Below are 22,526 nucleotides of genomic sequence, written 5' to 3' on the forward strand. Positions count from 1 at the left end.
CAGAAAAAGGCAATGACAAACAACTTGGGCCTTTTTGGCCAAAAAGACCTGCATGAATGTGTCTATGTAGTCTCCAGGAGTCAAGGTCAACTTAACTGGATTTTTCTTAACCTGTTATGTAAATTTTACTTAAATAGGTTTAATATACAGCAATCTTTGCATGCTCAGGGTCTCTATTTTTTTGAAGTTCAGAAATGTCAACTGAAGCAATAAAAACATTGATCTAAAATAGTAAAAGATGTGATAACAAATTCATCTCAGATACTGCTATACACTCTGAAATAGTTTTATTCGATAGTACCTGTTTTTATTATGATGAGATTCAATATTAGAAAAACTGAGAGCAAGCTAGATGTATAGCATGTTATGATAGTTTTTTCACTTTTTAAAATTCTACCAGTGCACATTTATCTATAAATTTCTATGCACAACTGTGATTCCAAATAAGTGTGCACAAGACTACATTCTTAGTGTGAGATTCTATAAATGTCTACTCAAGCCCCTTTGAGATCAATACAATTTATTCTTGGTAAATGAATATAGGTAGGAGTTCAGCATTAATATTTTATGTACTCAACATTCTATTTACTGTATTCTTTTGATGCTTTGCTACCATTATTGTACCTTATTTTCTCCAGTATAATTCACCATAATCAGCGTTTATTTAGCCTTAAACCTGTTTGGAATGTGGCTCATGATCCAAAACAAAACAAACTCACTTGGAATTACAGCAACAAAGTTTTTATTTCAAAAGAAGCGTTTGCAAAGGCTTGGTGGACTGAAACACACACAGGAGTTCAGCCACACCTTACAGAGCTGTTTGACACATTTTTATATCCTATCCCCAACTCAGATTCCACCTCCCCTATCGCACTCAACACCCCTTCCCTAATCATCCGATAAACTTTCCAGGCCTCCTAAAACCACTGTCCCTCCCATGTTCCAGGAAGCCCCTTTGTCCATAGCCTATCTTTCACCATCTGATTTTCTGTTACCACAGGCCATCTCCTATGTTTCAAGAAGCCTCTTACAATTTGTAACTTCTGCTTTTCGTATTTGTACTTGTCAATACTTAGATAAAATATTATTTCTGATCTTCAGTTGGCTTCTGTTTCAACCTTTAGACTCATTAGAAATTTCTGAATAATACTTTTATTCCTTTCAAACCTATTTGCAATTCCAAATTTCTCTGTAAACTCAGTTTAGATGTAATTGTTCCTAAATAAATTCCTATATGTACAAAGTTTATTTTATCCCATATTATTCAAAACAATTAATCCCCCCAAAGATTCCCCTAGAAATATCTAATTGACGTCTTAAGTTTATGTCCCCAGATATGTTCTTACAAACTTTTCTAATGAACTACATTAACTTTAATCTTCATTAAAGATTCTGCATCATGATTACAATGCTGTGCTTTCCAAAGAAGATGGTTATCAATTAATTTTATTACTGTCAGAAACCAGCATTACAAATAAAAGCATTACAAACAATAATAGTAATCAATAAAAATGAAAGACAGACAGAATAATATATTGCAATTGATGGTGGATTATCAGTGGGCAGTTAGAGTCTGCGTAATTTTGCATACAGCATAACAGAATTTGGCCACTACTGATATGATAACAGTAGTTGCACGTAAGAGAGATCAGTATTTCCCAGATATTTTATTAGGTAAGGTGTTATAAATTGAATCTGTGAGTCCTTATGGAAGATACAAACATGATAATTTCTCCTTCCAGTAATTTTCATCTGCTATTGTCTCTACCATTCATCCCCAATCTTCCATTTTATTTGGTATTTGACTTCCAAACGAAATTCAGACAAAAGTATTGGTATTTGTGAGACCCAGCTGCTCTTTACATACTTGCATATTCCTATTCTGACACACTCATGGGAGCTATGATCCATCATAACTGAGTGCAAAGACCCAGAATTCTATATCCAAAGGCCATGTTTATTTCACTTGCCTTTTTTGCAAATGCATCTTTGTAGACAGGCATCACCTTGGGAAAAAGAATCAGCAATGTATTTGCTTTCAAAACCCTACAGTTCGGATTCATCCAAAGCCAGCAAAATTGCGATTTTTTTTCGTCCATATGTACACAACTATTAAAAAAGCAGAAGCCGTATTTTACTCTTTATCATTTTTAAGTCAGTATTTTGTCCTTCCAAAGAAAGCTATCAGCATTATAGCTATCCCGCCCTTGCTCAAGAGATAACAGAGGCGCTGCTGAGTGAGGAAAAATCCACCACAAAACAGAAACATTCCAAAGTGGAATGAACATTGGTCGGGGCGACAACCTTACAAAGAAACGTCATCGAATCAGCTATTGAAAAGACGGCTCCCAAGGATTGCTTTCTCTCATAGTCATGGAAGAGGGGGGGGGAACTACACCTCCCAGCATCCCTCTGCAAGGCCTTGTACTAAGGAACAAATCATTCGGACGTTGCGAGGAATTAAGGATTCTGGGATTGTTGTATGTCCGGCTTCAAGGAAGTTATTCTAAATCTAAAGGAGTTTCACTTTAGTTTTAGGAAGATAGAATCTGGATATAATCCTCGTCTCCTTTTAACACGACGAGGGACGGAGCAACGCGCATGACCTTCTGCGGAAAGGTAAGTCTTGGTTTTCTCGCTTTCATTTTTTTGTGGGGGGTTGGGGGTTGGGGAGGGGAGGAGGAGGAAGGGACGCAGCTTCCAAATTCCCGGTACTGTGTTGAGGGAGAGATTTTACCGGCGATTATCTAACGACCCGTTGCAGTTCGCCCGCATAAGGTTAGCCTTTGCCGTGATGCATTTCTATACCAGTCTGAGGCTACGAGTAAGCTCGAAGTACTTAAAAGCTGAAAAAGTAGCACCTAAAGTAGCTCTGGACCCTCTGCAGAGCAGCGAAGGAGATCCATTCGTTCGTTTAGTAGAAAGGTGAGTTCCCGGATTGGGGGAAGAGGACGGTGAGAGAGGCGTTTTGGACTTAGCGCCCGCCGAAAGATGACAAGCTAACGTGGCCAGGGCGAGTCCAAAGTGAGAATTGGAGGCGATTTCCTGGAGGCTTCCAGGGCGATAGACACTAGATAATTTTTTCCCTATTTCAGGTTAATTTCCCAAAACTGTAAGAGAAGATCATTCTCTTTTCCATTCAAGTATTTCTCAGCGGCTTGGACATTATGAATAAACTAAACAGATAAACGTAAAAATACTGTCTCTATCTATGTTGCTCTTGCTTTTCGTAATGGTTACCCTGTTTTAGTCCTGTTTTACCCGCGATGCGTGGAAGTATCCGTGTCTAGAAACAAACCAGATCCCACCTTCAAATAAGTGTAGCTTTTGCATTATCGGGGAATGACCTAGGGCAGGGGTAGGCAACCTCGGCTCTTTTATGACTCATGGACTTCAACTCCCAGCTATGCTGACTGAGGAATTCTGGGAGTTGAAGTCCAAGAGTCATAAAAGAGCCAAGGTTGCCTACCCCTGACCTAGGGACATAATGAAGGCTTCCTGCATCCTGGGACAGAGAGGGAAGTGCCGGCTCAGGATGTCAAATAAACTTTATTATTCTCTATATTGAGGCCATACTCTAGTAGTTCATGGTTGTCTAACCTTTGGCTTGCCTGGGCTGCATTGAGTGAAGAGGAATTGTCTTGGGCTGCACATTAACTGTATAATTAATAGATAGATAAAAAAACTTTCTTTTATGTTTTTTGTTATTTTATGAGGAGCATTACTAGCTGTCCAGGGCTACATGCAGGCCATGGGTCAGACACAGCTGATCTAATTCATCCACCCGAAGCTACCTTTTTTTAATGATGTGATGAGACATGATCTGAGTTACCTGCAGTCTAAAATATTTAGGCATCATGTAAAGATACTTTAACTCAGGGGTCTTCAAACTTGGCCCTTTTAATGACTTGTGGACTTCAACTCCCAGAATTCCTTAGCCAGGCACGCTAAGTCATAAAAGGGCCAAGCTTGAAGACCCCTGCTTTAACTCAAGTGGAAGAGTATAAACTAATAATAACAATATCTGGTTTGACCAGCAAGGCTAAAAGTGGTATAATCCTGTTCCCATTCCTAATCTCTCAAACTGTTATGGTGGTTAAATATTAAAATAACCTTTATAATAATACTTAAAACAGTCTATTTTAGTAGACAAGAAGAGAAATTATTACACAGTAAAGAATTACACTGTCTGGTTGTAAGAATGAAGTAATTAAGGAAATGATTTAATTATAAATTAACATTTTAGAGACTAAACAATTGGTGAGTGATTTTAATCAGTTATTTCTATTGCTCTTCCTCCTCAGTTTAAATAAATTTAATTCTGATTATCATTTTGAGAAATATCTTCATTATTTTAATAACATTTGCTGCTAAATAAATTAATTAGACTTGATATTTGTTCAGGTAGAAATTATATTTATATGATTTATTTGAAAGTTCTTAAATTGTGTATAATTAAATTATAAGCCATTATAATTTTAACCTGGATAAATTAAATTTTATAATTCTTTTGTTGTATTACTGAGCACTGCAAAAAAAAATAAAGTTTGAGAAAATAGAAAAGTTAATAAATCATTAATCTTGTTTCTGCACAAATCAGTTCTTTTGACCATTGCTTCATTACATTTTGCATCCATAATAATTTGTTATAAAATATAATATTTTAATATTTTGACATATTCTTTTTCTTGTTTTCAGTTAATTTGCGGCTAATGTATACTATCCAGTTCTGCCAACCTAGCAGTTCTAAAGCACGTAAAAATGCAAGTAGAAAAATAGGGACCACTACGGTGGGAAGGTAACAGCGTTCTGTGCGCCTTTGGCGTCTAGTCATGCCGGCCATATGACCACGGAGACGTCCTCGGACAAGTGCTGGCTCTTCGGCTTTGAAACGGAGATGAGCACCGGCCCCTAGAGTCGGAAACGACTAGCACTCATGTGCGGGGGAACCTTTACCTTTACCTTATACTATCCAGAGATGCCTCAGAAATTTTTTCATGTTGTAGGAATTACTAGGTTCTTGATAAATATTTCTTATAGAATTTTAGTTGAAAATAAATAAGTTTCAAATATTAAAAATAAATGTGTAGAAATAGTGACAGAAAATTTATTGAGTTTAGTGCCATTCTAAGCATGTATTGAAAAAGTACAGTAAATTCAGTGAGGTATTCTCCTTTGCAACATAGATTAAAGTTATAGTCTTAGTTAAGACTTTTTCACAACTTAATTATTTTGGATGTTTATTTGAATTTTCTTTTTCTTAGCTGGGCAAGATATATATTTTCCAAGAACATTGGGGAATACATCTAGAAGAGATCTTCAGAATAGACAAAATAATGTTTGCTGTTTAAGCAAGAAAGTAAAACTAATCAAATCATTGAAAGTTAAGAAAAGATGGCAGAGGAAAACAAGCAATCTGCTCAGAAAGGTATGGCTCATTGTTTTGCATATTATACATGACTGTTCAGAACTAACGGGACACACTTGTCTACAATGTTAAGAAGTTCAAATCCACTAAGTGTCTTTAGGCAAGTCATTATTTCTCAGTTCTGCTTTGTTGCATGGGTTGTTGTATGGAAGAAATACAAAAGAGTGTTTAGGTATATTGGCTTCAGATTAGGAGTAATACCTTTAAAGATGGGAATTCGATACATTTAGGAAGTAGCAAGTGGTCAAGTAGCAAGCTAGGTACTTTTGTTCAATACACTTTCTGAAAATAGTACAGTAGTGTGAGCAGAGTGTGTGTGGTAGGTGCCTGTTTTATAAATCGGGGACTTTTCCAGAATGAAGTGGTTTGTCCCCCTGTCTAAATGGATAGCAAATTGGTAGCTGCCAGCTGAAGGAATAGTGCTTAGATCATTTATTCAGCTGGAGTCAGTCGAGTGTCTAGCTTGAAGTTACTGGAGGGACATAAGTGAATCAACTGTAAACAATTTTTTTCTCAGAAGTTTAAAAGAAGTCTCACAGCTTTGAAATCCTTGACAGAAAGGTGGGATATAAATAGAGAGAGAGCATTGGTTGGCAAAAGCAGAGGTTTTTGTTTTGTTTTGTTTTGTTTTAGTGATGTAAGATACTTAAGCTTCCAGTGTGGCCTCTGAAGAATAACAAGGCCAATGTGAAAATAAAAAATATTAAATTACTAAAAGAAAGCTAGAAACTGGTGAAAAATAATCATTTGTGATAATTCACTGGAGATACAATGCTTTGCTTCCTTTATCCTGGAAAGCAAATAGTTTTCTTGAGCTCGTAACAACTTAAGTTACTGAAACCATATTTTGTATGTTGCCCCATACAGGCCTCCCTGAAGAAGAAAAAGAAAAGTCTACGTCAGAGAGGCAGATGAGTCTTCAGTCCCCCTATGTAGAAAATATCTCAGCCAGCCTTCAACAGGATAAGGCAGAAGAAGCAAAAGGGGATTCCTTGGTAGAAAACCTGTCGAATTCTGATGGATTTCCACCCAGAACCGAGGCTACTGATGAAGCTACAGGGTGCATTGTAGGGCTTCCATCTGATTCTGCTGGTTTGCCTGATAGTTGTGTAGATTCAAATTTGTTGAATTCTTTACATGAAAAGACAGAGTGTTCCACCCATACTGACCTCCCAGATTCTCAGAAAGAGGAAAAATCTTTAACGGAAACTCTTCCAGAAGATAAAATCAATTCACAGGGCCAGCAAAGCCAGTACTCTCCGAAACACACTGAAGAAACAAAAGAAGATAGTTTGGACAAGGAAAGAGAAACAGTTCAAGATCTTAAAGGCACAGAGAAGGCATACCCAATTGCAGGTAAAACAATTAATGAGAAAATACAACAGCATATTCTGTATTAAATTTATTAAGTATATTTTAACTGCACACATATAAGACAAATGGGGTTGGCAAACTCCAATGTCAAATTAGACAAGTGGAATAAAATATTTGACATTGGTCCAGGTTTCATAAACACGATTCTAATTACATTTTCTAGTTGCAGTTAGTGCCAATAAGTACAGTTTTGTTGCAGTGGTTCTTCAGATGAGAGCTTTGCTAAGATTTATAAACTGTAAAGAGTAAAAAGGTTGTTAAAAATCTTTTTAGTGCAAGTTTTAAGGAAAGACATACCAATCTTGGTGTCCAATAGACTGAGTGTCCTATTTAATTCTGTACACTTGCTATGAAATCAAAACAAAGCTGAGTAAATAAGCCATGCAGTAATTAATGAAATTCAAGTCTTGATAATATCATTTGTAGTAATCATAGCTGTTTATTTCTAGTTTATTTACTGTGTAAAACAAAGGGTATTAACACCTAAATCAAGTAAAATGAAAAAAAAACCATCTTGCTGTAACTAAGGACCATGAAATCTTATTTAAAAATGGTATTTTAATACAGACTTTGCAGTCCAGGAAATGTCTAAAGAGCTTATACAATTGAAATATTCTAAAATACCGCAATACTTCATTTACATCCGCTGTTATGATGGAATTGTGTATGTTGCGCTTCTTAACTGCTGCATATCTACAGAAATTAGTAAGACTGGGACACCAAGATAGTTTGCTGTGCCTTGCTGAATAAATCATGGTGACTGGGTTCACACCACAAACTAGGAGCAAAGCCAAAGAAATTATAGAATGGTTTGGTATGATATTTCAAGTTGAACATAGAATGGCCAGAAGATGTGAAAAGGTTGAACTATTGCTGAACTTTTGCTGATTACTTACAGATTAAGGCAGGCATCTCCAAGCCGCAGCCCACTACTGGGCAGCGAGCTGTTCAGAACCAGGCCAAGGAAGCATCTGGCAAGTGATGCGTGCACATCCCCATTTATGCAAACATGGTTGAGTCGTGTGCGCTCCATTTGTGTGAGTGGCAGGCGTGTGTGCCCACTGCTCGTGCAAATGGAGCTGCATGCATGCGCTTGCTAGCCACTTGCATGGAACCAGTGCTTTTTTTGTAAAAGAAAAAGGTGTCATACAACCCACCTTGCCTACCCTACAAGGTTCCATCCAAAAAAGGTGCCGGAACTCCGTTCTGAGCGTTCTATGAGAAAAAAAGCCCTGCATGGAACCATCCCCTCTCTCCGCCAATCCAAAAGGTTGGGGAACTCTGGATTAGGGCAGTTTTCTGAACTTCAACTCCTCAGTTATTAGATTGTAACATTCATAACTCATATCTATTGGCATGTAGTGAGGAATTCTGGGAGCAATGGTTGAAAAAGCTTGCTGTACTGATTGGAAAAATTGTATAATTTCATATAACTGGGCAGGTTGTTTCTCATAATACTGCTATGCTTTTTTGAAAAAAAGATGAACAACATAGGCCATCCAAATTAGTGCCTGAAGTCTATCCTCAGAAGACAGTTGAATGCTTTACACCAGAAGAAAATCAACAGAACTCAGTGAAACAGCTAGTAATAAATAATTCTCAGTCTCATCAAGATAATGGTAGGAATATTCTTGATTTTTTTACAAAACTGATAAAATAAGCCATACGGTAATTCATGATATTCGTCCCGATAATATCATTTGTAGTCACCCAAGCTGTTTATTTCTAGGCTTATTTTACTGGGTAAAAAAGGATGTTACAGCTACTGTAAATCGAAGTAAAATGAAAAAAGCAATACCTTGCTGTGACAAGGGACCATGAAATCTTCATTTAAAATTATATTTAATACCTTTGAGACTTTGCAGTCCAAATGTGTAAAGAACTTCTTTGTTTATGCATGTGGAATATCATAAAACATCACAATACTCCATTTACTCTGCTGTTTTGATGAAATTGTGGATGTTGGGCTTCTTAACTGCTTGGGGCACTGTGACATACTTTGCTAAGCTGTGACTAGCTAAAAGAAACTATGGTGCCTGGGTTCATGCAAGCAATTTGGTGAAAAAAATTATCTTAAAGCCAAACAAAAGACATTAATGCTATAAGCGAGAATTGAACCTGAACTCTTTATATATTAAGTAGAGGTTCACCTGATGCCTGGGGGTAGGAAATAGTTATTACTACTGTCTCGAGATTGACCCCTTGTCTTTGGGATGTGAGATATTTCCATTAATAATAAATTGCTTAAGTCTTTGGCATGTGACTTTTGCCTTTGTGTGATGTTGTTTTCTGAATGGCTTTCTCTGTCTTCATTTTTCATTCCCTGCCCTTGATTATTAGGTTTTTTCTTCTACGGAGTTTTTCTGGCAATAACGTTCGTGTTCATTGCTATAAGTTGCCATTATTGCTACCCTTTACACCCTCCAAGTGTGCCAAAAAATCCAGTGGTGGAAGTCTTCTTATCAAAGTTTGATCCACTGAAAGACATCTTCCCAGGTCAGAGCCCTCACCTGTGGGGACGAGTACGGAAAATATTGCAGAAACACCTTAATACATCCTACCACACTGAACCAGCTATCTTAATCTTTGCTGCTGCCCAAGAAGCTAAATCAACGCTGAAGTGTCTGAGCACCCAGGTTGCCAGTGCCTATTCATCATCCCTGGGAGGCAGCACAGTCCACGTAGATGGAACTTCTAAATCCACTCTAAGCAATGATCTTGCAAAGCTGGCAGTTGATGAGGAGCTGAGCGCTGGTTTCCATGGAGGAGGAAAGGCAGCAGTAGTACATCAGTTTGAATCCCTGCCTGCAAGTTCCACCTTAATCTTTTACAAATACTGTGACCACGAGAGTGCTGCTTTCAAAGATGTGGCACTGATTTTGACAGTTTTGCTGGAGAATGAGAAGTTGGATCCTAGCATTGGCCTACAGATTGTGGAGGAAAATGTGCGGGATTTCCTCTGGGCCAAATTCACAAACTCTGATTCACCCAGTTCTTACGACCTTATGGATACTGATAAGCTAAGTGGGCTCTGGAGCCGCATATCCCACTTAGTTGTGCCTGTTTGTCCTGTGCCATTAATAGAAGATAATGGCTGCTTTCAGCAAGTGGCAAATGAAGATTTCGCTTTTAAAAATTAAAGGTAAAAGTGGAGCCCACTTTTAAACCTTCCTTTTACAGTCTTCTGAAGGATTTGCACAAATCAGGTTTTTGGTGTTTTTTTTTTGATTGCTTAAAAGGACTAGAGGTATTAAGAGGAAACAAGCTGATTTTAAATAAATATGCATTGTGATGTTGGTTTTGATTATGGCTTTCATAACAAACCAGAGAAGAAATTATTGAATTAATTTTATACTTGAGTTGGCATTTGCAATGCAATTTAATGCAATATTTTTAAAGATGGGTAACTAGTATAATTTGCACATTTATATATTCATAACAAGTTTGCCATTGGAGGAAAATGGAAAGACTACCGTACTCTTAAAATCTTCCTTATGAACAGAATGGTTAGCTTAACCTAGAACTCCTGATTGGCATGTGAGAATTCTAGTAATTAACTAGTGTTCATGTGAACTTCTACTCCTAAACAAACACTACAGAGTTCAGCGTATTTGCACAAAATTTCCATGTACTAGTTCAGTCAACTTACTGAAAATTAGATGCTGATATTAAAGCTAATTGCAAAATAAACTAGGTCCAATTTTCAGATTTTATGCAGTTAATATATTGAATTTAAAAAAAGTTTTTGTAAATACAGGCTCCACTTGGATTGACTTGTCAAATAAGTCAAATGCACTGTATTTGTGCATCTAAGGCAGACATGTCAAACTCTCAAGTCACGTGACGTCGCGTGACGTATCAGAGTTTTTTCTCCATTGCCGGCAATGGGGTGGGCGTGGTTTCCTGATGACGCTTCCGGCCCGCGGGCCTGCTGTTTGACACCCCTGATCTAAGGAATATTTTCTAAATGGTAATTCTAAAAATACCTTTTACTGTAATATGATATACTAGTCTATATATAAAGAAGCTGTTGTATATTGCATCTCTTCTCAGTTTTGGTTATTTTTAATTTATGATGCAAGCTACAATTCTTTCCAAAGATATAATATAAATATCCTTTTAGGAACAGAAGATGATGCCTTACAGCCACTCAGTTTACCATTTCATCTAAATTAGTATTTTTTTTCAACCACTGATGTGGACTCTTGGACCTATCTGGATATCTTGGCACTGAAGGTGGCTGAGAATTCTTAGAACTGCTATTGTAAAAAAAGTGAAGAGGGTATAGTTGGAAATGCTACCTTCGAAATTACATAAGTTTAATTCAATTCCATTCTAGTAATAAATTGGGACTGCCAAGTTAGGGACTACAAAGTTCAGAGATTTAGAAAATGATGAAGTTGCTTCACTGAAATGAGGCTGGGTTAACAAACATACAGATGTCTGTAAAGAATTGACAGCCTAAGCATATGGTAGCTGCAATACAAAGAAATTATTTTCATTTTATTTAACTTTATTACGGATGAAATAAAAGAAATTGGAATTTTCCCTTGCTACACATACTTTTATACTTTGTGGCAGTTATGAGAATCTCCATTCTCTTTTAGTAAATGATTCTCCTGGACAAACATACTGAATCTATTTTCATGTAAAGATCCTGTGGTTTTTAGCACAGTTCGGTGCTGGGTAGAGCTCTTCAGATTGCAGTTGAGTAAATTGTTGAGTAATGTGAAAGTAGGCAACTCATGCAAGCATCTTGATGCCAGTTTGCACTGAACTTAAAATTTCTGTTCCCAAATTTATAGGACCACAAAAACCTGGAATAAGGTAGTGACATACCACTTCCAAAGTAGTGCCCAAACCCCCTGCGTGAATAGATCTGTGTAGTTACCAGGAGTAAAGCTCAATTTCAAGACAATTTTTATCTATTTAATAGGTGTACAATAATAATAAACCACTATACAACATAAAAATTTGATCTAACGTAAGTTAGTCATGTGTTTGTCTCATTGAATTCAACAAGTCTGAAGTTGGTCATCACTGCCTTGTCTCATTGGTTTCAATGGAACTAAAGTGGGATGTGATTCAAGTCTAATGTAGCAGATAGGAACTAAGTAAGTACAGATCTTTTTCAACAGCATTCTTCAATGTATACTGAGAAAACTCACCATTCCCTACTCAGGTTTTTTCTGAATATGTTCTACAACAAACTTAGCACTGCAAGTTATTTTCCACTGCAGGGTTTTGGTTGAAAAATTACCATCACCTTTTAATCTAACAACTCATGAAAAGCAAATTAATCAAGATTTTTTGAAAGATTGAAATTCAAAAAAGCTCATGAAATGGCAGAATAATTACTGGAGTGTTTTTTGAATGTAAATCTAATCAAATCACCTACAAATCACCACAGATGGAGAAATTGGTTAAGATGGCTAACTTGGAAAGGTTTGACACGAGTGACCCAGAAAATTTTCAGTGCTGCAGAATTAAACTTTAGTGACACGTGTCTTTTAACTGGACCGCCGAAGTGATGTGCAAGCGCATACACGAAGCTGCATTTGCGAAAGCAGCAAGCACACGAAATCATCACCTCTCCCCCGCCCCCAACCGCTGCTTCTGCTGATTTGCCAAGCCGGAAAGGTTGGATGCCGCTGTTTTAAAGGGCATCTGTGAGAGAATTTACTGCGTGCCCTTCATGATTTATATTTGATTTGCATCTAGCAATATTAACAGTTGCTAGGATATGTTCTCATTAAAAAATATTATGACAATAAGAAGAAAAATAGCTTTATGACTGGTGAGAGAAAAGACAGACAGAGGGAGGGAGGGAGGGAGGGAGGGAGGGAGGGAGAGAGAGAGAGAGAGAGAGAGAGAGAGAGAGAGGGAGAGAGAGAGAGAGAGAGATGGGGCCCTGTACTACTAACCTGGGAATAAATTCTATTGAACCTGGTGGATTTTACTTTTGTGTTAGGCATAGATGTAGTTCTGCTCTTAGGAAATTTAAAGAAATATTCTCAGAATGGATGCTCTCAACATCTGGTTAAATAATGGGAGATTATAGGAGTTGTAGTCCAAAACATCTGGAAGGCACTTGACTGGGGGAGGCTGATCTATCATAGTAATAAGTCTAAATTCCTATCTCACTTTGCTGCTCTTCACATTTAGAAAGGTGGGATTTGAAACTATAATGCCATCTAGTGGTTGTATTAATTAAGGCAAACATGTATGTCTTTGTTAGGACGCTGAGCTTGTCGATCAGAAGGTCGGCAGTTTGGCGGGTCGAATCCTGAGTGCCGCGTAACAGAGTGAGCGCCTGTTACTCATCCCAGCTTCTGCCAACCTAGCAGTTTGAAAGCACGTCAAAATGCAAGTAGAAAAATAGGGGCCACTACGGTGGGAAGGTAACAGCGTTCCGTGCGCCTTTGGCGTCTAGTCATGCCGGCCACATGACCACGGAGACGTCCTCGGACAAGCGCTGGCTCTTTGGCTTTGAAATGGAGATGAGCACCGGCCCCTAGAGTCGGAAACGACTAGCACGCATGTGCGGGGGAACCTTTACCTTTTACTTTTAGTGTCAACCTATATACAGTAGATAGTCCTCAACTTAGGATCATTCATGTAACAAACAACTGTTCAAAGTTACAAGAATACTTGAAAAGTGACTTATGTCCAGTCCTCACACTAACGGCTGTTCCAGCGTTCCTGCAGTCACATGATCAAAATTCCAGCATTTGGCAATTGACGTGTATTTATGATGGTTGCATCCTGGTGTCACATGAGGAATTTGTGACCTTCCCAAGAGGTTTCTGACAAAGTCAGTGGGGAAATCTGGATTCATTTAACTGTGTGATTCACTTAACAAATGCAGCAATAAAGGTTGTAGAATCAGGCACAACTCACTTAACAATTGCACTGCTTAGTCTTTAGTCTGGTCCCAATTGTTAAGTTGAGGACTACCTGTATTTTTCTGTGGGTGGTTTATGGATATCTTACATGGTTGCTAATGCGTCAATGTTTTTTTCATATATCTTTAAAACATGAATCTCACACTTTATTTAAGTGGCTGTCATTCATTCATTACTTTTATATATTGCCAAATCAGTACAGAATTCCTGTCTGTTAACTGCAGCATGAAAGCATCAATTGTGCGTTTAAAATCCTCCAGTTATATTAAAATGACATGATACATATTCAAAATTCTCACCAATCATATAAACCAGAGTTCCCCAACCTTTTTGGCTTTGCGGACCAGCGGGGTAGGAAAGAGATGGTTCTGTGTGCGCGACAGGCAAGTCCGCACGCAGCTTTCTTTTCATGAGCAGTCACCACTTGTGCAAATGAAGTGTGTGTGCATGCACTTGCCCTCTGCTCGCACAAGTGGGAATGCTTGGGTGCCCCTCGCCTGCCACTTCCATGGCCTGGTTTCAAAAGGCTCCAGGCCTGGTAGTGGCCACGGCCCGGGGGAAGGGGATCCCTGATATAAACAGCAAAAAGAATAACAGATTTTCCTAGTACAGTTTCAAAAAAAAAAGACTATCTCTGTTATCCCCCAGCAGTCTCTGGATGAGCTGTATGTTATAGAAATTAGCTTCCAGAAACTTACAAGCATAATTTCTGAAGGGAGCCTATTTCACAAACTTTGACAAAGATGTGTTTGCTAATCTTAGCCCTCTCTATGTCACATGGGGAACAATTTAAAATTTGTGCCAGGATGTCCAAGGGCTGGTCAGTTCCAACTGGAGAAAGTACCTGGGTACTTTTATAGATCAAAACAGCAATTTCATTTGGAATTGGAATGGTTTCATTTGGAATTGTGTTGGTAACCAAGGCAGGATCCACAATGCAGGTGTTATGCAATTTTAGCAAGCAGCACCATATAATAGGCTGCTAAATTCTGCATTAGTTGTGATTTCTGGCTGATCTTCAAAGGTAGCCCTATATATAGCACATAATAGTCCCAGAGAATAAAGATATGAGCATGAATTACCTTTGAAATATCTTTATATTGGAGGTATGGTTGCAACTGATAGACCAGGTGGAGCTGGGCAAATACTGATTTATCTATCCATCAGTAGCCAAGAGTCAGAGAAATTAGATTTGTTCACTCAGGAAACCAAGAACCTGGATGGACAGACAGTAGCATGGTGTTGCTGTTGTTCAGTTTAAGTTCATTTTGTGCTATCCAGACCCCTATACTCTCCAACACTGAGTCAGGATTTCCATTATATTTGCCAATATTGCCTCTCGCGGCAATTTTCCCTTGATATCGTTATTGTAAGCAGGGGTCCCCAAACTTGGCAACTTTAAAACTTGTGGAGTTCAACTCCCAAAATTCCCCAGCCAGCATAAATTGCAGAATTAGCCTGCAATACTACATTGTAATCACTGCATCATCACAGATAGTCATTGCTAACCGACTACTTATTCAGTTATGATTCGAAGTTACGACAGAGCTGGAAAAGATTATGACCAGTCCTCAAAGTTGCGTCCGTCACTGTGTCCTTGTGGTCATCTGAATATGATTCAGGCATTTTGCAACCAGTATATATCAATTGTGGAGCCATGATAGGGGAGATAAAATCAGAGGAAAGAACAAGATTGGAGCTCTCTATGGATTTAGTCAAATCACAGCTAAATCACAGATTCACAGCCAAGAATCACCCTTTTAATTGCCATAATCAAGAAATTTAAATGAGGTTCAACTTTTGAGCTAAAATCTCAAATACATCAGTTTATTTTTGCTAGTAATTCTCTTCCCTTTCCTTTTTCTTCCCTGAAAAAGTTTTCTCATTCCCTGTTTTTCATCTTTCAGTATTTACACTTCAGCGTCTTGGGTAGGTCTACAGAGAACAGCACTGTTTCTTTTTTGTGCTCTTTGATTTCTGCTTTGACAGCTAAAGTTGGTTTTTGTTACACAACCCCAGCTTTAAGATTACCTTTCTAACCAGACCTTTGATGTTGTTCTTGGATTTTTTCATCAAGAGTAAAATATATTTTGCTGTTCAAATAAAGTAATATATCTTTAATTTTACTTTTTTTTTCAATGAATACTTTAGGAGTATGACTTTTAACTTGATGAAGGCTTTGAGATGTTTTTTATTTAACGGAAGTGGCACACCCCTGTTTTATATGCTGTTCTATACAGGAATACATCCAAATATTTTAGACGGCTCACTATGGCAAAAAAGAAGCATAAGTATTTTTCGTCCCATATTTTATAAATAATGAATATAAAACTCAATTCAATTGGAATAATTTCACAAAGTTTAATGTATATAAAATCATGAATTTTATTTTTAAGTTCATTTTAATGTTAATGTATAAAATATATAAGGGAATGCAGACAAAGTAATCTAAATGTTGTACAATACCTGATAATTATAAAGAATCAAAACCCAAGGAGAAATTTGGACATTTTGATAATGTCCATAAGGCTGCAAAAACCACATAGGGAGACAGAAATGATGAATTCTAGGTGTCTTACCAGAGTTAATGGCAATAATTATAGACAATTGTTTTTGTGGAATGCTGGGAACTATAAGTTATGGCGTATCAACTAAAAGAAGCTTTCTCATTTGGTTGTGAGGTTCCTCCTGAGAATTATTGGATAAACAACACAGACCATTGTTTATAACTAAACTTTATAATACAACAATATCTGCTCTGATTCATAAGATCAGAACATATTTAAAATATCAACATACAATAGTGGCCAAAATTGTGGAAACCTTTTGGGAAAAGTGTATTTATGAGGTTTGATGGTTAATAACACCATTTTTGGGGAGTAGTACCATAAGATTATATATTAATGGAAAGATAATTTAATCAAGAATGTAATGCAACAAAGCTTGTTCAATTATCTGTACTGTATTCTATGAAAAGTTATAGCCAAATAACCAGAAAAAGGAAGCACAACTTGCTTAGGTTGATATCAGGTAGCTTTCCTTCATCTGATTGTAGCCAATGAGCACAAATGTTTAGAGAGCCAATCAGGTGTCATCTTGTTTTGGCAATGAGCCAATCAGATCATAGTAGGATTCAGTTATTGATGTCATGTATTGAAGCTGAGAGGAGGACATTTGTCAGTGTGTTACATGATCGCTATCAAGTTGTTTGGGGTTTTTTGTGTTCTTTCATTTAGTGAGCTTGTAAAATGTAATAAAATTAAAGTAATGGTGCAAAGAGTTGATTGGTTGTCCAGAAAGCGATGTAAAATAGTATTAAGTGAATAAGGCTACAGTTATAAAGAAATTAGAAGAAAAAATGGTGGAAACTTAACCAAAGGTGGCATTTCTACTGTACACTTTTCCCAAAGTGTTCATGGGAGTTCATGGCTTCCATGACGGCCATGGACCTGACGCAAGTAATTTCGGGACCGACTCATGAGGGAGGCCACACCCTTGACCTAGTTTTCTTATCTGGACGGTGGTTAGATGATCTTGGTGGGGGCTCTCCAATTATTATGCCCCTGTCATGGACCGATCATCATCTCCTGCGGCTGGTCTTCCGTTTTGCCACCCCCCGCCGTGGGTGTTTGGAACCAATTAAATGGTACCGCCCCAGACGCTTAATGGATCCCCAGAGGTTCCAGGCAGCGCTGGGGTCCCCACCTGCCTCCCTTGCTCACAGCTCGGCAGACGCCTTAGTGGAAGCCTGGGAAAGGACGGCCACTGAGGCTCTTGACCGAGTTGTACCCCTGCGGCCCCTGACCCGGTGCAGATCTCGTCGAGCTCCATGGTTTTCTGCGGAGCTCCGGGAGATGAAGCGTCGGAGACGGGGCCTAGAGAGCGGTTGGAGGTCCAGCCGATCCGAATCCGACCGATTGCGACTAAGAGCCCACATTAGGTCTTATCTCGCTGCGATAAGGGAGGCGAGGTCTAACCACTTCGCCACCCTTATCGCGTCCGCAGATAATCGCCCGGCCGCCCTGTTTAGGGTGACTCGCTCCCTCCTAAATCAGGAGGTGAGGGAGGATCCCTTGCAGGGTCGTGCCGAGGAGTTTAACCAACATCTGTCGGACAAAATCGCTCGGATTCGGACCGGTCTGGACTCTGACTGGGCAGAGTCTGACGATCAGGACACGGGCGGTCTTGTCGATATCACCTGGGAGGAGTTTGATTCTGTGACTCCGGAGGAAGTGGACAGGATCATGGGGAGGCTGAGCACCACCACATGTTTATTGGACCCGTGCCCTTCCTGGCTGGTCTATGCAGCCTGGGAGAGGACACGCAGCTGGTTCCAGGCAGTTATATCGGCTTCTCTGAGTGAGGGTAGCTTCCCCGCCGTCTTGAAAGAGGCGGTGGTGAGGCCTCTCCTCAAGAAGCCTGCCTTGGACCCAGCTGTATTAAACAACTTTCGTCCGGTCTCCAACCTTCGCTTTCTTGCGAAGGTTGTTGAGAGTGTGGTGGCGCATCAGCTCCCTCTGGTCCTGGATGAAGCGGATTATCTAGACCCGTACCAATCGGGTTTCAGGCCCGGGCACAGCACGGAGACGGCATTGGTCGCGCTGGTGAATGATCTCTGGAGGGCTCGGGACAGGGGATATTCCTCTGTTCTAGTCCTATTAGACCTCTCGGCGGCTTTCGATACCATCGACCATGGTATCTTGCTGCGGCGTCTCAGGGGACTGGGAGTGGGAGGCACAGTTTTACAGTGGTTCTCCTCCTATCTCCAGGGACGTTCGCAGTCGGTGTTGGCAGGAGGGCAGAGGTCGACCGCGAGGTCTCTCATTTGTGGAGTTCCTCAGGGGTCGGTCCTCTCGCCTCTCCTGTTCAACATCTACATGAAACCGCTGGGTGAGATCATTCGTGGCTTTGGAGTTGGGTATCATCAGTACGCTGATGATACCCAACTTTTCCTTTCGACCCCAAACCACCCCAGTGATGCCCTCAACGTGATGTCCCGGTGCCTGGAGGCGGTTCGGGTCTGGATGGGGAGGAACAGACTTCAACTCAACCCCGACAAGACTGAGTGGCTTTGCATACCTTCATCCAGGGTTTATTCGGATATTCCACCTCTGGCTATGGGGGGTGAACTATTACCCCCCGTAGATAGGGCTCGCAACTTGGGAGTCCTCCTAGATTCACGGCTCACCTTGGAAGACCATGTAGGAGCTGTGACTAGGGGGGCCTTCGCCCAGGTTCGCCTGGTGCGCCAGTTGCGGCCCTATCTTAGCCGGGATGATTTGTGCACGGTCACTCATGCGCTTGTGTCCTCTCGTCTGGACTACTGCAACGCTCTCTACATGGGGCTGCCCTTGAGGACCACCCGGAAGCTCCAACTGGTACAGAATGCAGCCGCGAGAGTTGTGTTGGGAGTCTCCCGATACTCCCACGTTACACCGCTGCTCCGTGAGCTGCATTGGTTGCCGGTTGTCTTCCGGGTGAGATTCAAGGTACTGGTAACGGTGTTCAAAGCCCTCCATGGCATGGGGCCGGAGTACCTTAGGGAACATCTGCTGCCGGCATCAAGCTCCCTGCGCCCTGTGCGTTCCCACAGAGAGGGCCTCCTCAGGGTGCCACCGATCAGAGAATGTCGATTGGTGGCCCCCAGGGGGAGATCCTTCTCTGTGGGCGCTCCGGAGCTGTGGAATCAGCTACCGGTAGAGCTCCGGATGGCGCCCGATCTTCGCTCCTTTCGTCGCGATCTCAAGACCTTTCTGTTTGTACAAGCCGGCCTAGCCTGATGGGGATTGGTGGGGTTTTTTACTTTTGGTGGTTTAGTTTTTAACTTGGTGTTTTAGAATTCTATTTTAACTGTTTTAATATGGGCAACTATTTAATCTCTTTTTAACGTTTGTATTTAGTATTTTATTCTGCCCTGTGAACCGCCCTGAGTCCTCAGGGAGAAGGGCGGTATACAAATATTATTAAATTAAATTAAATTAAATTAAAAGGTTTCCACAATTTTGGCCACTACTGTAATTAACTAAAAAATAGGCCAGGGACTGAAATCCAGGAAGAAATCTTTTGCATGAAAAAAATAGTTTGACTGTTTCAAGTTACAATTTTCCTATAGTCCATCACAGATAAGAAATTATCATCCTATGTTTGTTTATAGATATTTCCAAGATCTATAAAAGCTACTTACCATGAAACTATAATGCAAAAGATTCAGACCCAGGACTGACAGGCAGTATTATTACAGGATCTATTAACTTCTTCCAGTGCCATTTACTTGCCATCTTCCAATGTGATATATTCTATAGATCAACCTGCTAAACTCCATTGAGCAAACTATCCTTATACTAGAAGACTAAGTTTCATTTGGTTAGCACACATTTCTGGATGATTCTCACTGAGTTGGAATTAATTTGGGAGTTTAAATACTTTTTCAAGAAGGCTTATCATACTACATCCGCTAATTAGCTCACCAACACAGGATTGCCTTGTAAATAACCAGTCTCTGCTTGTTTGTCTTTTTATGTGTCTTCTCTAAGATATTTCTTTTTGCTATTCTTTTATCACAAATCAAATCATGAAAACACACACACACATACATATAACTCAGGAAATCTGACAAATTAGTCTGTAGTCAGCTAAGACATATGCCACAAGCAGCATATGTACTATACCTTTAAAGCGATACATCTGTTGTTTTGTACAGTTATACTCTGGATGTCTAGAGTCTTACAAAAGTATTCCTGAAATAGCTATCTTACCTTTTAAAATAAATGAACAAACATTATTTACTGTTTTATTTATTTAGTTTGTTTATTCAATTTTTATTGCTACTCATCCCAATCAATGTCTCTAGACAGCTTACAATTCAAAATACGGTACCTCAGTACTTGTCCTTAATTAGTTCTGGGAGATGTAATGAGTACTAAAAATAATGTACCAAACAAACCATGTGATTTAACCACATGATCCTTTGTTTCGGCTGGGAAGGATTTCCTATCTGTCCCATACCCTATGTCAGTGACCTTCCCAGCATGGTCAACATCCTGTCCTCCCTCTGCATCTGTCCCCTGCTTCCTTTTGCAGCGCATTGAGTATCAAACAAATGATGAGTACCAGGACATTTTTGCAACAAAATGCGTTGAGCACCAAATTCGACAGGTTTTGAAGCAATCGACTACCGAGGTACCACTCTGTGTGTGTGTGTGTGTGTGTGTATGTGTAATGCATATGTGTGTGTGTGTGTATACACACACACAAAAAAAACATTTTAAAACAATAAAAATAACCATCTAAAGTAATATACATAGTGATGTCAATGCTGTGACAATGGATGTCGTCTCTCTGACAACTGAGAACCAGCAGCCATTTTTACTTTTGCTTTTAATGTGCCTTTTTATTCTTTTAGAATTCAGATGTAGAAGGGAGGATGGGGTGAATGCCTGAGGGTTTGGCTAGCCATAACAATGTAGAAAGTGTGGGAACTCAAGGACGACTTCTGATAAGGTTTTGGCAGGCTGGGGGGCCAGAGAGAAAAGCCCGCATTTTGTGCTAATTGGGGAATGTGACTTATGACAGCTTTTGTGGGGTGGGAATTACAGTTTGTTACTTTGTATCTGGGAGGAGGAAATCTCATTTTGGGGTTCAACTATGTAAGTGCCACTACTTTGTTTCCTAATAAAATGTTCTTTAAGGAAGAAATCTTGCCTTGAAGTTTTTTTAACTGGTTTCGTCTATCAGAACCATGACAAGCAGCTGAGAAACCTGGCCAGTTAGCAATCAAACCAGGAAATGGGGCCCTTGACACGTTCAGGACCCCATACAATATCCACATCTGACAGTTGGGATTATATCAATAGTCCATTTATAGGTAGTCCTTACAACCACAATTGAGCCTAAGATTTCTGTTGCAAAATGATACATTTGTTAAGTGAATTTTGCTCCACTTTACAACCTTTCTTGCCACAGATGTTAAGTGAATCACTGCAGGTATTAAGTTAGTAACATGGTTGTTAAGTGAATGTGGTTTCCCCATTGACTTGGCTTGTCCGAAGTTTACAAAAGGTGGTCACATGACCCCAGGACACTGCAACTGTCATAAATATGAGTCAGTTGCCAAGTGTCTGAATTTTGATCCTACGATCATGGAGATGCTACATGGTCATAACTGTGAAAAACGGTCATGTCACTTTTTTCAGTGCCGTTGTAATTTCAAATAGTCACTAAGCAAACTCTTGTAAGTCAAGGACTATATTCAGTTTAAAATCCATGTGCATTATTTCTATTGCTTAAACTTCCCCCAAAAGATGCTTCTAGATATGCTGCTAATGTAGCTCTCAGTATTATGAGCAAATATGACTTGCTTCTTATCATTCCAAGGTTTACAATTGCTTTTACTTTCTAATAACATTAAAACAAAAAAGTAAGTTATCAATTCTAAAGAGAAAATTTGCATAAAGCAAAGGAAACATACGATCAGATATTGGAAGTAGTATTTGCACAAAAAGGTAATGTTACAATAGTGACATCTGTTGGAGATAAAGGAATGTTTAACATACTGATACTTCTAAAATACAAAGAAAAAATTCTAGATATACAAAGAAGAAATTCTACATGTTCTGATTCCTGCCAAAAACAATTCTACTGATTTTTTAAAGATTGAAATATTATTATTTAGAAATTTCTTGACATTACATTATAGACTATAGCTTCTTAAGCCATTTATAACAGATCACTTAAACTTTCTAAATATCTGATGGGTATTCATTTCGTAATTTATACATTTAACAAACAAATACATTTATAAAACAGATAAAACAAAGTGA

At 39.2% G+C, this 22,526-nt stretch overlaps 1 protein-coding gene across 2 annotated transcripts; it reads left to right on the plus strand.

The window, feature by feature from the left end:
- Nucleotides 1–2,395: 2,395 nt before the first annotated feature.
- On the plus strand, nt 2,396–11,349 carry LOC310637341 (torsin-1A-interacting protein 2-like). 2 transcript variants are annotated; one of them, XM_083357704.1, is made up of 5 exons: nt 2,396–2,619; nt 5,265–5,428; nt 6,296–6,784; nt 8,284–8,421; nt 9,143–11,349. In XM_083357704.1, the coding sequence occupies exons 2-5, from the start codon at nt 5,395–5,397 to the stop codon at nt 9,940–9,942; spliced, it is 1,461 nt and encodes a 486-aa protein (XP_083213830.1). In that variant the 5' UTR covers nt 2,396–2,619; nt 5,265–5,394; the 3' UTR covers nt 9,943–11,349. The 2 variants fall into 2 exon arrangements, with proteins under 2 accessions (XP_083213830.1, XP_083213829.1); XM_083357703.1 differs by having other exon boundaries at nt 2,598–2,619; nt 4,699–5,428.
- The last annotated feature ends 11,177 nt before the right edge of the window (nt 11,350–22,526 follow it).

Source organism: Vipera ursinii (assembly GCF_947247035.1).
Source record: "Vipera ursinii genome assembly, chromosome: 3".
NCBI lineage: Eukaryota > Metazoa > Chordata > Lepidosauria > Squamata > Viperidae > Vipera > Vipera ursinii.

Excerpts from the sequence above, each read along its gene's own strand:
- LOC310637341 (XM_083357704.1), top strand. The coding sequence starts at position 5,395 with ATGGCAGAGGAAAACAAGCAATCTGCTCAGAAAG. Across the intron at positions 5,429-6,295 it reads CAAGCAATCTGCTCAGAAAG|GCCTCCCTGAAGAAGAAAAA; the intron begins GTATGGCTCATT and ends TGCCCCATACAG. Across the intron at positions 8,422-9,142 it reads TCAGTCTCATCAAGATAATG|GTTTTTTCTTCTACGGAGTT; the intron begins GTAGGAATATTC and ends CTTGATTATTAG.